The sequence below is a fragment of the Oryzias melastigma genome, linkage group LG15 (genome assembly GCF_002922805.2).
Source record: "Oryzias melastigma strain HK-1 linkage group LG15, ASM292280v2, whole genome shotgun sequence".
NCBI classification, from domain to species: Eukaryota; Metazoa; Chordata; class Actinopteri; order Beloniformes; family Adrianichthyidae; genus Oryzias; species Oryzias melastigma.
The window spans coordinates 10,340,917-10,356,520 of record NC_050526.1 but is presented as its reverse complement, the minus strand read 5'-3'; the positions used below and the strand labels follow the sequence as shown (position 1 = coordinate 10,356,520).

The following is a 15,604-nucleotide window of genomic DNA, read 5'->3' as shown; positions in this document are numbered from 1 at the left end:
GGAGGAGACATGCTGAGAGTCGTCTTCCCCCGATGTCACGACTTTCCTGAAAACTGTGTCTGCGCTGGAAGCTGTTTATTCGAGGGCGTTTTCAGTGGTAAAGTGGTCTGACCGCGACGTGCCGGTTAAAGACAGATAAAGTAAATATGCTTGTTTTTCTGCTGGTGGAAAAACATTTCCTGTTCAAAGTTTATGAGCCTTTATTTTCACTTTACATCTACATGCTGCTGATTCAAGTTAAATGTTTAAATTCATCGGTATTGATGTTAAACTATCTCAGACAGTCCAGAAAATGGCTGCGAAGACTTTGTTAATTTGATGCTGTTTACTTTTCCAATATATTTGTTGCATTACTCTAAAATAAAAATAGATAATCCAACCATTTCATGTTGTTTCAATAAAAGTGCTTAGAACCCTGTTTCATACGGTGGAGGGAAACCCAGCAGTTTGTAATGCCACTGAAGTGATGCTTCTGAAGATCTCCATCAGTCAAGGTAACACCGTCTGCTGAGGTAAAATGTGGAGGAATGACGACCGTATTAAAGTTGCAATACCGCCCAAGCCTCCATCATCATCCTGAAGAAAAGCTGATAGTGGACTTGTGTCTGAGAGGCATCACCAGCACTCACACTGTGATGACATCTCTGCCACTCTCAGACATGTTTGACACAATCTGAGAAGCAGGTAAACTAAGTCGAGCAGAGAAGAATCACAGAGGAAGAAAGCACCTTTGGAGCAAATTTCGGGATGGGCTGATCAGATTCTAATCAGAATCAGGGATGAATAATGATCCTTAGCATGAATGAATCTGTTCGTTTTACATAACAACATCTGATACACTTTCCCATAAACATTTCCTTTAGTTCAACCTCAGTTTCAAAATTCCCCCTGAGCTTCATGAATTAAGCCATCAGCACCTGGAAGACGTGTCCCGTGGCCTTCAGCTTGGGCTTCTCCTCCTCCTCAGCAGAGGCCGTAGAGATGCTGTCCTCCACGCTGGCCTTGGCTCTGGACTTGGCAAAGTCTTCATAGAGCTGAACCTTCAAACAACAAACAGAGCAGGTTGTGTTTCATTAGACAAAGGTCTGAAGACACAATTCTTCCAATATTGTTTTAAGGAGCCTCATTTAGCTGGTTTGCTGTGATCACAGGTAACATTCACCTAAGAGACACTAAAAGAAACTGAACACACCTGCAGGGGACTCAGGTTGCAGTAATAGTCCTGAATAATTTTAGGAGGAAGATCCTGAAGGACATCCTCTTTCATCCTCCTCAGAAGGAATGGTAACACCTGTCGATGGAGAGCCTCCATGGCCAGAACACCTGGAAGACACGGCTGCTTTAGTTCTTCAAACATGACAGGACCCCTCAGGAAGCATGTTCAACAACTCCAGCTTTACTCTTCATCTCTTAGGAGCCTGACCATCTCACAGAACACTGGCTGGACGGGGACATACCTGCTTCCTGCTCTCGTGAAGAGCTTTTGGCGTCTCTGCTGGCGAGGATTGGCTTTCCGTAGCGAGCGGCAAACTGCCGCTCTGTTCCCAGAAAGCCCGGCATGAGGAAGTCAAACAACGACCACAGCTCCAAGACGTTGTTCTGCAGGAAAAGGGAGCCTTAACGGGAGCACAGAGGAAGCCACGCCTCCACAGGTGCAGCGTGGAGCTCACCTGGATGGGGGTCCCCGATAAGATGAGTCGAAAGTTAGCAGCTAACTGCTTGATGGCTTTAGAAAGTTTGGTTTTCCCGTTCTTGATGATGTGCCCCTCATCGAGAATACAATAATTAAATTTGATGTTTCTGTAAAGGAAGAAGGAAGAATAAAATGTAGAAGATGGGTTCAAGGCAGAAGAAAACAGGTTTGGAGAAGCGCCCACCTAAAAAAGTCGATGTCATTCCGTACGACGTCGTAGGACGCCACAATAAGATTGTGCTTTTTCACCTGATGCTGCAACCTGAGGACAGAGGAAACGTTCAGACCCCACAAAGCCGGACTGGGCCTGCAGAGGACAGGACGACCCACCGCATGCGCTCGGTCGGAGGCCCCGTGTAGTGAAGCGGGTTGAGGTACTCTTTGGTGCAGAACTTTCCCACTTCATCCACCCAATGGCCAGTCAGTGTGGGGGGGCACACCACCAGGGAGGGGAGGGGACTGCAGTCTGGAGCCTTCGTCTTGGTATATTCTTGTGCCCTGAACATCCCAGAAAACTTGCTTAGACCTTTCAGTGTGCTAATATCCATGCAGCACAGAATTAGGAGTTTTCCGTTTCTAATATTAAAAGCCTCAAAGATGAATGATGGTTAAAGCCGTAGGGTTTGGAGTGAAGCTGAAAGTTTGCTCTCAGTACCTGAGGAAGTGATCTCCTGCCAGAATGCAGATGGACTGCAGCGTCTTACCCAGACCCATGTCATCACACAGGATCCCGTGCAGCTTGTATTTGTTCAGGAAGGACAGCCAGTTCACTCCATCCTGAAAACCAGACGCCGACCGAAGGAGCCGTGAGGAAAACCACCGTTCAACGACTCAGCAGAAACATTTACTTAAAAGTAATTTGGCCTCAAAATACATCAAACATTATAGAGCTCCTAACGAACCAAACCCACACATTCGTCTTCTTACACACCTGCTGATACTTCCGGAGTTCTGCTTTAATCGGAACAGGAATCTGATAGTTTTCCAGTTTTCTACCATCCAGAAGCTGCTCCAGGAAGTAGCGCTCCCTGGCTTTCTGGCGAATCAGGTCAGCAGACATAGCTGGAGGGTCTGGAATACCAGCCTAAAAGACAGACGTGTTCAAACAACGTAGGACAGATCCTGCAGCAGCCCTGAGCAGATGGACAAACCTCCAGAGGCAGCAGGCGGATCAGTGTGGCGAAGCACTGGGTGGCCATGAACCGAATGCTGTCGCTGGGGTCGCTCATTCTCCCCAAAACGGGAACCACCAGCAGAACGATGTAGGGTATGATGCCCACCTCCAGCTGCTCCATGACACCTGCAGAAGCGCGGTCAAGGACAGTAACCCAGAAAACCCAGATGTTCTGACCCGCAGGAGTTCTAGACCACAAGGACGAGACTCTTCTCACTATTCTTTCTTACTACACCTTTGAGTGTCATCATGAATGAGATCACAGCAGGAGAGACTGTCAAAAAATGAATAAGAATAAACAATTATGGGGCTCAAAAATTTATTTTTTTCCCCTCAAAAATCTATTTAAGGAAACCAAAACACAAAAGCCGGGGAACTCTGAAGGAAGCTTTGAAATGATTATGGGATGGCCACAGGACATACAGCTGCCAGCCATGATGTTACCAACAGGTGCTGATTAACAGAAGTTAAATTTAAGGATTTTAAAGGTCTTTTTAAAGACCTTTAAAATCTAGTTTGAATCCAGATGTACAAAGAGAATGAAAAACAGCTGAAGTCTGTTTCTTGATTCACAAGAGTAAATGATAATCCCCACAGTTCCCTAACCCCACAGTTTAAGGATGTATTCAGACTGGACACATTTGGTCTGATTAAAGTTAACTAGAGTTTGTTTCCATCAATAATCTAGAACAAAGTTTCAGTCTGAACACGTGCAACCGCTCTCTGACCCTGGACCAGAACCGCTCTCTGACCCTGGACCAGAACCGCTCTCTGACCCAACTTGAGAGTTGGTATCGATTCTTTTTCACGTGACGTCACACAACACGACGAGTGTGCAGAGTGACCTGCGGTTATATAATATGTCTGGTTTGGAACAGTAAAGCTGACAGCTCAACGTGTTTAAAGCAATTTTACATAAATAATAAAGGTAACCCAACCAATTATAACCTAAATTTGTACAATATGTATTTTCTAAATGTCCTCCCTGGTTGTTTTCCCTCTCAGATCAAATGTCAGTATTCCTCCTGCAGAATGCTCCACAGCTGCTTCCCCAAAATGATATTAAACCAGTGGTGGATTATTTCTCTCTACAACCCGGTCATAGTTAGATGAAGGTTACAGGAACTTCATTGAATGCTGCTGGTTTGATTATGAATTCAGATTTTCATCTTCTAATTGATGCTAATGCTAACGCTAGCTTTCCACGACTTGATGAGACGTAGATCTGCAGAAGATCTTTTCTGTCCAGTTAAAGTTGATTACATTTCTGAGTTCACAAAATCACTAAAACAGAGATAAAGTCAGTCAATTTCAACGTGTCTGATGATAAAGAAAAACTAATAACTGTTGTTATTTTGTGACGTAGCTCCTCTTTGCTGTTGATCATAACTGTGTCTGATCCTGCAGGATAATGAAGGGAAACAAGGAGAAGAATCATTTGTAAAATGAAAACAAAAAATATTCCTATTAAAAGCATTCCTATTTTTACCCCAATTACCCATTAAAATACCCCAAAAACAACAAGTACCTCTGATTACAACTACATTTAGTCTTAGTAGCAGTTAAAACACTCACGGCCAACATTCAGCAATCCACATCTTAGCTGCTCCTATTACATGGGGCCAACATAAACTATCAGTTTTTGTGCTGATCGCATTTAAAACACGTGTGAATAACATCAACCTAAATAAAACCTGTTAGAATAATATCTGTTCCAATAAAAGGTCGATATTTTTAATAGAACCTCAAAGATTGAAGGATTTTTCAAATTTGTATTTAGATTTGTGAACGATCGAAGACAGGAAATGAAAATACAGTTCAGCAGGACATTCATGAATAAATATTGTACATTTTTATGTCGTAACTGGGAAGATTACCTTTTATTATGTACGTAAATTGCTTTAAACAGTGTTCAGTTCTTTGTTTTTAACAGAGCTAAATCCATTTAGCAGAAGTTATGTATCACGTTCACGGCCTTGTCTCCATTTCGTGTGATGTCACCGTGGAAGGGTCTATCGGACTGAACTCCAGTCCGCTCTGAGATTCCTCAGTCTGAATATGATCCTCTCCAAGACTGAAATAACTGAACCATAACAGCCACTGTAGCTGGTTATTAGAGGACAAATGTGGAGAAGCGATCCAACAGCAACTCATTAAAATGAGGTCTGATGAATGCAGATTCATTTAAACAACTTTTAATGTGATGCACATTGCTTATCAGACTGTTTACCCGACAATCTATTTGACCCAAAAACCTAGTAGCGTTCCTCGTAGCTGTAGCGTCCTCAGTGACTGCTTTACAGCATTCCTCCACTGTACAAAAGCAGTAAAAAGTGTTGAATCTGACCAAGACATTCAAAATATACCAGCAAAATCAAAAGTTTGAATAAGTAAACTATCTTGTCCAGTATTTTATTATAGCACATCCATCATTCTCTTTTTGTTTTGACCCAATTACTGGCCAATGAATGAGGAGATTTTAGTCATGTGATTCTGTTTACAAGGTTTTTGTCTAGAACAGAAATCTCTGGTAGATTCCAGTCTGAAAACAGACCAAATGCAAAGTTTAGGACTCGATCCAGACTGAATTAAGCAGACTTGGTCTGGAACAAATCATATTTTCAGCCTGAATACACACCAAATGTCTTTTACCAAGCCGCACAGTTGAATTACTCAGTTAATTCCTCCTAGTAATTTTGATGCATGGCCTCCTAACTCCCCGAGCTTCAGTGGGAATCAACTTGGAAATGAATGTTGGTTTCTAAGTTTGTAGATTTTGAACGGCGAGAGCTTGGCGAGCTCAGAAAAGTGACATTCCTCTGATACACTGACATTTCTGCTGGGATATTGAGAAATGTAATCCATCAATTGTTGGTTCGAGCTGAATGAAATGATTTGACAAACAATATCAAGATATTAGGAATGTGGGTGTGGTGGTTAACAAATAATCTGTTACCAAGAAAATCCAAAGGTTCACTTCTGCCAATTGTAAAAATAGTCACCCCCAGCCGACCAAAAATTGTAATGGTTGCTATGGAAATAAAACCCACAGGAAAGCAACAATTCAGAGTGGCAGAGGAGGAGAGTAAAGAGTATGTAGCAGCTGCTTACACAGTGATGATGGCGGTCAGGGCGGGTAGCACCTGAGGGTCACAAAACGCCGCTCACAGCTCTAAAATAAGATATGAGTTTATTTCATCCCCCTGACTGCATGTGTAGTCAGACTTTTTGATAAACAAAGTCACCTGTGACCAACACTTCTCACCAGAACACATGGAACCCGACGGGGCGGGAACTCTGGCGGTTATCCGGGATTTAAAGAGCTGTAGTTACTTACACAACTTTCATTTTTAAACTGGGCAAACATGAACAAAGAAAAGGATACAGGCTAAAGCTTCAATGGCCCCTTCCTGTTTGGTGAAGTCGTCGATGGCAGCCAACCACGGCAGAACGCACTCCAGGAAACTGTTCATGACCTCCAGAGTGGCGATCTTACTGAGCACGCCCACACAGCGAGCCGCCATGTGTCGCACCGCCGTGTACAGGTGCTGAAGGCAGTTGAACAAATGAGGTAGGTGCTGCAGTAGCTAACGGGGGACAAACGTCAAATATGGTCAACGTTTTCATCCACATGTGACTGCAGTCGTTTAATCCCTGATGGAGTTTAACGTCAGCATCATGCAAGAACCATGAGGCAGTCATACTGCATCTGCGCTCTCACCAGAGGTCTGAGCTCAGCAGCCATGGCTCCAGCCATCAGCTCCAACACCTGCAGAGAGTTGACCAACTCCTGAGCTGCAGCATCTCCTTTCTCCAGCTGAGCTTGTCTGTCTGAACACAAGAACCACAGCAGCTCAGAGAACCAACCAGACTGAACTGAGACTATCATTTGGACCACATGTGTCAAAGTCAAGGCCCGGGGGCCGGATCTGGCCCTTCGGGTAATCCTATCCGGCCCTAAAGATCATTCTATTTTATTGTTATTAATGACACGATGTTATCTTGTACTCATTTATAACTTGTATAATTTTAGAAAGTATATATTTTTATGGAGAGTAAAATATTGAAAGCTATTTAAGGTCAAATTGATTTATTCTGGAATAATATTCCTGCCTTTTTACTATTCACAATTATGTTAAAAAATTATGGTTTTAAAGTTGTAAAAAATTGGCATTCTGCTGGCTTTTTTGGACTATTTTGGCATTTACTAAGATTTTTTAGGCTATTTTGGAGTTTAGCTTATATTTCTGATACGTGCTGTTTTGCCAAATTTAGGCTTATTATTTAAAGTTTTTTAGGCTGTTTTGGAGTTAGGCCAACATTTACATTGTAGCCGTTTTGGCTAATTTTGGCTAATTGTTTTTCATTGTTTTAGGATATTTTCAAGCTTAGCCATTTTTTCCAGCTACATGCAAGCTGTTTTGGCTAACTTGAGTTTTTTTTGGGTTTTATAGGCTATTTTGGGATTTAGCTCATATTTTAGCTGGCTACTAGCATCAGTGTTTTCAGCTATCAGCTTCAACATCTTCAGATATCAGCACTAGCATCTTCAGTGGCCAAATTCAGCTTACAGTATTCACACTAGCATTATCACAGGTAATAATTGAGCTAAAAAGTTACATTTTAAAGTTTTAAAAATGTAGTTTTAGAGTGTTCAATAAACATTTATCAGGTTCGGCCCGCGATCTAAGGTGTGCTTTGGATCTTGGCCTTGGTGTGACTGAGTTCAGAGCCTTCACTTCAACTTATAAAAATTCAGTTTTGTACAAATAAATCAGTCAGATAAAGTCAAGCGTACCAATAGACTGACCCCCCTGCAATACGGTCCGTAGGGGTCCCACTGTGCTCTCCCAGAGGTACGGCAGACACTTCACCAGGTCTGCTCCAAAGTGCCTTGCAATAGTGGTGAGGCAGAACTCCGCCCCTCGTCTCTGAATGAGAAACGGCCTTTTGTTCTTAAGGAGGAGAAATAAAGGTCAGGATCAATAGCAGAATGTTTGCATGCCTTACAGATGGACCGCAGCAGCCCTCAGTACCTCATCACCGTCAGAACTGATGGAGCTGCCAGGAGGAAGCTCAGACTGGGTCTTGGGGGCTTTAGGAGCCGGGCCCCTCTTACTGGTGACAGCAAAAGCAGCCCTTTGGTGGCGGTAGAGGGTGATGATGCCTCGAGTTTTGTTGACCACGTGATGCATCCCATCTTTTTCTAAAGCACCCACTTCAAACACAAAAATATGAAGAAAAGAAAACTTTGTTAAAAATCCTCCTCGAAGTTACAGCAATGAACAAGAACAACAAAACTCAACATTTGCAGTTTTGACCAAAACAATCAAACTTGTGCTTGGAACTACTCTTACTCTTCACATCGTCCTGTGCAGAAGGAACAGGGCAGGCTGCTGAGGGCGTGACCGCAGAGTCCACACAGGCTGAGGAACAGAGGTTTTTGATGATCTTGGGGTTGGGGCACGGTGTGCGTCCAGCACACTGTTGAAGAAGCTTCGCTATGAAGGAGGCAGCATAGCTCTGGATCAGAGTGTTCTCCTCCTTCTTCATGGCCTCCATCAGAGGTCTGATCAGGGGATTGAGTTTGTCTGGGAGGACCTGCAGGTTGATCACGGCGCAGGCGGTGAACATGTGGACACGCAGGTGCAGCTGCTGCCATTCTGAGCTGGTCTCCATCACCGTAGACTGAGCTTGCTGCCGTTTGCTGTTCAGCGCCGGCCAGAGTTTGGTCTTCACGTTCAGACCCCCGGTAGACTCAGTAAAAATAGTGGTTACCTAGGAAACAGCATTGACTGATATGAGTTTTCTTACTAAAAAAAGGGAGATTTCAATCATTCTCCTAAGAAACAAAGATCCATTCAGTCTACAAGCCCTTACCAGCTCGTTGGCCTGGTCGATGGTAAAAACACTACTACTGAAGCGATCCTGTAGGTCTACATTGGCATCAGCCAGCAGGCTAATCAGCTGCTTGCACTCGTTCTGCATCCGCGTGAACGGGATTGCGATCTCGTCATAGTACAACTGCTCAGACAGGATGGCCAGAAGGCGAGGCTGCACCATGGAGGACACCACCTGACAGTCCTACAAGACAGGCATGCTTAACCAAAGAGGAACCTGTCATTTACCCTGAATGTGTCCGAGATCACCTTCTGCAGTGCAGCCCACTCACACAGCACCAGCGCCACAGCGATGCGCTGCAGAGCAGACTTGGAGTTGAGGTGGAACAGCAGCAGCTGGGCCAGAGACTCAGCGGGCCGGATCTCCTGAGTTGCAGCATTCAGCTGAGGGTCACAGATGCACTTACACAGAGCACCAAGCAACCTGGACCACACAAGAGAAGGTTAGAACCATTGAACGTCTGACCCCTTCAAAAGGAAGCGAGACCGTATGCTCAGTCAAGTTGAATTTTCAAAGTATAACACCTAAAACTCACTTGGCTGACATGAGTCGGGCTCGGACCACCACATAGTCCCTGGTCAGCGGGTCATCTGCCACCGTCTCAGCTCCAGCTATGTACTCCTGAACCGTCTCCTTCACCTGACTGTTGCCCAGACGAGCTTTCGCACCAGCTTTGTCCTGCAGCAGTTCATATTTCCATCATTAGGTGAAGGTCACGCAGCAATGGAAATGCTGACTCAGCAGTGGGACAAACCCTGCCCACCACCATCATCATCATCATCATCGTCGTCATCAGTCGTTTCAACTTGGCACAAACCGCATTCATCTGCATTAACTACATTTTTCACGTGCATAGTCCAGCTGCTTGTGTTTCTAAAGCTTCATTCATAATTTGCATTCAGTGATGAGAACACCTGTTTAGATGCAGACAAACACTTGAGGACAGGATCTTAAACACAACTGTTCTTTGTCTTAACATAAAGTAATGAACCTTTTTATAAAATTACAAACATACAATTTAAGAAATTTAGAATGCCATCAAATGAACGTAAGATCAGCATTAAACCCTCAACCACACTAAAGGGTGTAGTTTCATAAACTTCTATTAAAAATTAAAGACTCACTTCAATGAAAATGATTGTGTTTAGCATGTTATGGCCTTTTATCGTAATGGCATATAAATATAAAGAAAAGTAAGGTTAACTGCATTTCAGAGTATTTCTTCGTATTGTGAATAGTGCCAGTACTTCTCACCATTTTTGGTGCACCAGTAAAGTTAGTTTGGGGGACGACAATCCCAAAATTCCATCAAACAGCGGCCTAAATGCTACTTTTTCAGCAAATTTAGCAGGTGGTGCACAGTGGCATTTGTAATCGCAAATGCAGTTGCAATGTTGCGTGGTGGAGGTTTGGAGAAAAAGATCAGATTAAATGGCGACCCGTTCTTGTTTTTTTTTTTTTTTTAAATATTCTTTTAATTAATTTTAACTTAAAATAAATAAATAAATAAACAACAACCAAACCAATTAACCCCACTTTAGCTGCATCAGGTTTATTACAGCAAAGAAAACTAATATATATCAAACAGTAGAAAATAGAATAAAAAAAATAAATAAAAAACGACTGCAATAAAGTTCACAGTTATAAAGTACTGCGTTGTCATAGAGCCATAATGGTGCACAAACGCCACTATGGCAGACATTTTAGAAAAACGGATAACTAAATGAAATATCAATAATTATGGTGATGAAGCAAATACATAATAAAATAATAACCTGAGGACAGTAGAGACATTTACTGGGCAACAATACTGACAGTCTTTGTTTCTAATCAGTTCGAGTACAGTTTTTGACTTTGGACAAAAAAAAAAAAAAAAAAAGCATATTCATAGTTAAAAGACCACTGAGAATGCTTTGAATACAGATCAAAACATGTAAAAAAAAGATGGAAGTGGGACTCTGACGAGACCTGATTTAAATAAAGATGGTACCTTAGAGCGTGCCTTCACCTCCAGCAGCATGTTCTGGTCAATGGGAATGTGCGAGGCCTGCATCATGAGGCAGAGCCACGCCCCCATCCACGGACAGCTGGCTGCTACTACGTACTGCTGTGGAGCCTGGAAAAGCAGCTCCATCCACACCTGCACAGACGTGCATTCACAGAGCTGAGCAGAAACCTGGGCAGCAGAAGCCTGAGCAGCATTCGCTGACGTTTGTAACTTTGAAGAGAAGAAAGCTGAATAAACCTTCTGTATAAGCTCAAGGATTTCCTCATGACTCTCCAGGATACAGGACTGAAAAATGTGCCGCAGCATATCTTGTATTATAGGATTGATCCAGACTGCACAACTCTGAAAACACAAACAGGAAGTTTTATCCAACTACTGACCAAAACATTATAAAGTAGATACCACAAATGTTGAGGAAGTGCGAGCATATTTCTGTAAACCTGGTCGGCTGTTGACAGCAGAGTGTAGAGAGTTTCCAGCGCTGCCCGTCTCACTGAGGAGATGGTGTGCCTCAAGAACGGCCAGACTCGAGGAACCAGAACAGTGAGTGACTGCTGCATGCTGATGTAGGAATGAAAACATGAGGATGGTGACAGCCGCCTTTTTTCATTTTTCCTTTGATAAAGATTTTGCAGAATCAAGCACAATCATCAAACTGAACTGCTGTCTTCCACACACAGCTCAGACTGACCTGCACTGGCGAACTTGTGAGTAGGTCAGCAGCGAGGACAGCAACGTCATAATACTGTTGGTAGAAGCTGTGAGGTCATCCAGGTCCAGAAGAGCATCCCATAAGGTGTTCACTATGGAAGGAACCTGAAAGACCTCCACATTAAAACCTCTAAACAGACTCGGTAGGACGTGCGGAGAATTGATCTGAACCTTATTGGTCTGGAGCTGCACCAAGCCGTCCACCACCGGGATGAGGGCGGCAGCTGCCACAGCCCTCACATCATCATCCAAGTCCTGCAGACCCTCAGTGATGGCGGGGAGCACCCGCGGCAGCAGGATGCCTATCAGGTCCTTATAGGTAAGAAAGAGGAAGGACGGACATCAACCCAGAGGAATCTCTACAGTGAACAGCTGTCCTTTTTCATATTTCATTGAGCATAAATCAAGACATTTCGTCTTTGAACAGAACAGCAGGTACCTGACGGACAGCCAAGGCATACTTGATCCCTAAGAGGCCTCCGTGACGGACCTCCCACTGATCCTCCCTCAGCAGCTTAAGTAGGACATTCACCGTCATGAAAACGCCACTTTCACTCATGTGGCGCAGAGCTACCCCGAGCGTCTGCGCACACGTCTCCCTGACAGGAGCCACCACCTGCCAACAGGGTGGATAAACACAGCTAAAACACCATTTCTACAGGATGATGCCATAAACATGACTCAGCAGTTTCCTTGCCTCAACAATCCTTTGTCGCCAACCTGTGAATGAAGCTCCTCTTACCTCATCAGAAACAAAATCCCCAAAGCGATCCAGAGCGAAGACACAGAGCAGCCGGATGACCAGATCCTCGATCCACTCCTGGTGTTGCCGTGACATCTGCAGTCAAACGCCACGATGAAGACTTGGTGGCGACCACAGAAACGCAGAGCTCAAACATACCTGTTCTGCAGTGCTGCCCACAAGCTTCCCACCAGCAGCACCGTGGCTCTTCAAGATTTCTCTGAGGCCTGTGCCGGCACCGTGACGCACCTGGTTAAGCAAGAGTAAAGCTAACCTGGTTACATCAAATAATAATAATAATAAAAAAAACAAAATCAATTTACTGAGAATGTGAAGTTGTACATGCTTGTGGTTGAAGAAAAGTAAAATGAAAGCATTGATGGTTATTTTACCTCCCATGAAGGGTTGAACAGGTCATTGCAGAGCTCTTCACAGAAACTCTCCAGAGGCCACTCATTGGACTGAAGACGACACAGCAGAACACCAACTTCATTTAATACAGCATCATCATGGTGGTGTGACCACGCTGGAAGGTGCCACATTTACCTCCTCCAAAACACTGGAGGTATCTGGAATGTTGTCAATCAAGACTTTTGGCTGTGTTGCTGGCTGATCAATCACGACGTTGGTGGTTTTCCTTCGTTTCTCCTCAGGTTCTCCTTCAAAACTGTCATTGCTGAAAGTTCAACAGAAACTTCTCATTTCCATTTCTTATTCTTCCTTCCATGTGTAATCTTAATGATGAAGCTGTGTGATACCAACCTCTTTTCGTTGGGATCCACATCTCTGGATCTCTGCTTTGCCACCAGTTTAGCCATCCTCTTTGCTTTATTCTTCTGACGGCTGCTCATGCCCACCCTGAACTCAGAGTCAATCAAATCTGCAGCTTGAATGGTCTGAAAACATACAAACAGACACACTTACTACACAAACATTTTACATCATGTGCACAACAATGACAAGCTTTTGACTGTGAGAGTTTAGGCTCCAGCTGCTTGAATGTGAAAACAGCTTTTAAAATACACAGAACAGATGAGAACTGAAAATTAACCAATTTTTGCTTTACAATTAGATTAGAAATGGTTTATTTCCACCAAACAAGAGAGTAAAACTTGATACTTCAAATGATGGATTGCTTAAAAGAGGATGGAGGAAGCAAATTTATGCGATCCACCACTGCAGAAATACATCTATTCTAATGACATGATCTCAATCTATGAATTAAAGAGGAAAAGAAAACGTTGAAATCCAAACCAAGGCACACTTTTGTGAATTGTTTTACATAAAAAAAAGGCCTTTTTAGCGGTTCAAATAGATAATTTATGCATGTTTTTACTATAAATAACCAGTCCAAACAGGATTTTTTGGCCCAACAGACATCTTTCTATTTCAACAGTAGCCAAGTCAGTCATTGGCAGGGTGGAAAAAAAAAAGCCCAGCAGGTTGTTGTTGCAATGTTTCCCACAGAACTAGTATATGAACTCCTTCACTTTGACATTTACACACGCTGAACAGCTCATTAGCATAAAAGTCTAAAGGGCCAATGATGTTTAAAATCCTCAAAATACAAACAGAGAATCAGAAAGGGAATAATCCAACATTTCAAGTGGTAAGCAGGGTTTTTCCTGGCTTAAAATAAGGTGGTGGTGGTGTCTCATCACAGCCTCAGATTCCTGTACCTTAACATTTGCTCCCCCGGACTAATGTATTACAAATTGACTTTCGCAGGTATATTTACATAAATAATAAAGGACAAATTAGTATAATTTCATTTCAAGTTTAATGGAAACTAACAGATCCATGGACATTTACTGAACATGGGATTGTGAAACAAACATTGAGTCATTAATACTCAGCTTCTGATTTGCACAGTGAACAACCTGTAGAGCTTTTGACTCGTCGATGTTTCATCTTAGAAAACCTTTTCAGAAACTCCTGCTAGTCAAAAACCTCTTGGTTTGGACCATCAGTTGCAACTTTACAACAGACGTCCAGTTTAATGTGACTACACTCCACCTGTCATGTTTTTAATCTTCCTTTTTCTTTTAGAAAAAAAGTCACTTATTTTATGTTGTTCCATACCTGTAAAACTAATGCATTTGACAACATGAGTCAGGTTAGAATACAGATTGATCTATTTATGTATAGCTAAATCTACACGGTTATAGAAGAAACAATACTCAGGGGTGTAACGGATCACAAAACTCACGATTCAGATCGCGTCACGGTTTTAGGGTCACAGTTCAGATCATTTTTCAGATCAGTAAAAAGTGATTTAAAAAAAATCAGGAAAAAACAAGGAGAGAAAAGTCTAACATTATTTTTTTGAGAAGCTGTATATAAAGTAGGCCTACTTCAAAGCATAAATATACACTCACACATCCTTGAACTTTGAACATAAACATGTAAAAACATGTAGTTTGTGTTCACATCTACATGTCTGGAGATCAAATCTACAAAAACAGAGAATGATGAAGAAGATATTTTCCCTTGTCCCCTACTCCAATATCCAAATTAAATCTTAGATGAAAAAGTTAAAATTAAACTTTTCACTGAGATTAGGCAGAATCTCAATGAGCGTGCATGACATTTTGGTCATGTGCGCTCGCTGAGATTCTGGCTCTGCTCGCAGAGAAACCTTCTGCGCTCGAGTGAGAAAGGACTTTTGACAATTGAGGGCAGAGGGCTGCAGGTGTGCATGCTCACCGAGATTCTGCTACTGTGCAAGCATTTATTGTGCCCGAGGGAGAAGCTCACGCACGTGGAAGTAGACAATCTCTCTCGCGCGAGGACTTTTTCTGCTCACGGGGGATTAAAACGAGCGCGAAGAGCAGAAAGCGCTCATGGGGGTCTGAATTATCCATGAGGAATGGTTGATACGTGCGTGTGGAGGTCTCATGTCTGCGTGGAGTTTTGACTAATGGATAATGCGCTAATTTGGACACAGCGCCACTCGCTCTTACTGGTGGGTGTGTGTAACTGCAGTTACATGAGAGAGATCGCGGCTTGAGAACACTTTATCATGTGTTTGATTAAACAGCAGGAGCTGGTTGCAGCTGCCACCAAATTCTCTATAAAAGAAAAAAGCCCTGGTAAGACAGGGAAGGAGATATACATTACAGATGTGAAAGTAGATCATAGAAAACAGAATCATGCTTTACTATGATAAAATATTTTTAGACTGTTTTCTCCAATCCTTTTAGACCACGAACCAGTTTAATGTGCAAGGCTGAAGTGAGTGTCTGATTTTATTCTTAGCTTCCAGTTTCTCTTAACTTTTGAGGGTAAGGCTCATCTTCATCCTCTGTGATCTGCAGCTGCTTTAACCTTCATTTGTTTACTGGACTTCATGTAGCAACCAAAAAAAAAAAAAAA

General features: G+C 42.9%; 2 protein-coding genes across 2 annotated transcripts in view; one reads left to right on the top strand and one right to left on the bottom strand.

The window, feature by feature from the left end:
• Window positions 1-15,604, top strand: part of LOC112161900 (cadherin 11, type 2, OB-cadherin (osteoblast)) — a 264,903-nt gene that overhangs the window by 98,178 nt on the left and 151,121 nt on the right. The gene's annotated exons all lie outside the window — the stretch shown is intronic.
• Window positions 1-15,604, bottom strand: part of btaf1 (BTAF1 RNA polymerase II, B-TFIID transcription factor-associated) — a 28,374-nt gene that overhangs the window by 4,661 nt on the left and 8,109 nt on the right. The window contains exons 6-33 of the mRNA XM_024264895.2: window positions 12,992-13,125; window positions 12,776-12,905; window positions 12,622-12,690; window positions 12,389-12,478; window positions 12,230-12,325; window positions 11,927-12,103; window positions 11,659-11,799; window positions 11,468-11,592; window positions 11,217-11,337; window positions 11,014-11,118; window positions 10,759-10,908; window positions 9,304-9,446; window positions 9,017-9,191; window positions 8,748-8,951; window positions 8,225-8,645; window positions 7,904-8,085; window positions 7,666-7,822; window positions 6,589-6,698; window positions 6,253-6,454; window positions 2,845-2,993; window positions 2,625-2,777; window positions 2,349-2,470; window positions 2,024-2,191; window positions 1,878-1,955; window positions 1,671-1,800; window positions 1,458-1,599; window positions 1,193-1,323; window positions 918-1,040 (exon numbers count right to left, since the gene is read on the bottom strand). Coding sequence (XP_024120663.1) covers window positions 918-1,040; window positions 1,193-1,323; window positions 1,458-1,599; window positions 1,671-1,800; window positions 1,878-1,955; window positions 2,024-2,191; window positions 2,349-2,470; window positions 2,625-2,777; window positions 2,845-2,993; window positions 6,253-6,454; window positions 6,589-6,698; window positions 7,666-7,822; window positions 7,904-8,085; window positions 8,225-8,645; window positions 8,748-8,951; window positions 9,017-9,191; window positions 9,304-9,446; window positions 10,759-10,908; window positions 11,014-11,118; window positions 11,217-11,337; window positions 11,468-11,592; window positions 11,659-11,799; window positions 11,927-12,103; window positions 12,230-12,325; window positions 12,389-12,478; window positions 12,622-12,690; window positions 12,776-12,905; window positions 12,992-13,125 — 4,128 coding nt within the window. The remainder of the gene's footprint in view (window positions 1-917; window positions 1,041-1,192; window positions 1,324-1,457; window positions 1,600-1,670; window positions 1,801-1,877; window positions 1,956-2,023; window positions 2,192-2,348; window positions 2,471-2,624; window positions 2,778-2,844; window positions 2,994-6,252; window positions 6,455-6,588; window positions 6,699-7,665; window positions 7,823-7,903; window positions 8,086-8,224; window positions 8,646-8,747; window positions 8,952-9,016; window positions 9,192-9,303; window positions 9,447-10,758; window positions 10,909-11,013; window positions 11,119-11,216; window positions 11,338-11,467; window positions 11,593-11,658; window positions 11,800-11,926; window positions 12,104-12,229; window positions 12,326-12,388; window positions 12,479-12,621; window positions 12,691-12,775; window positions 12,906-12,991; window positions 13,126-15,604) is intronic.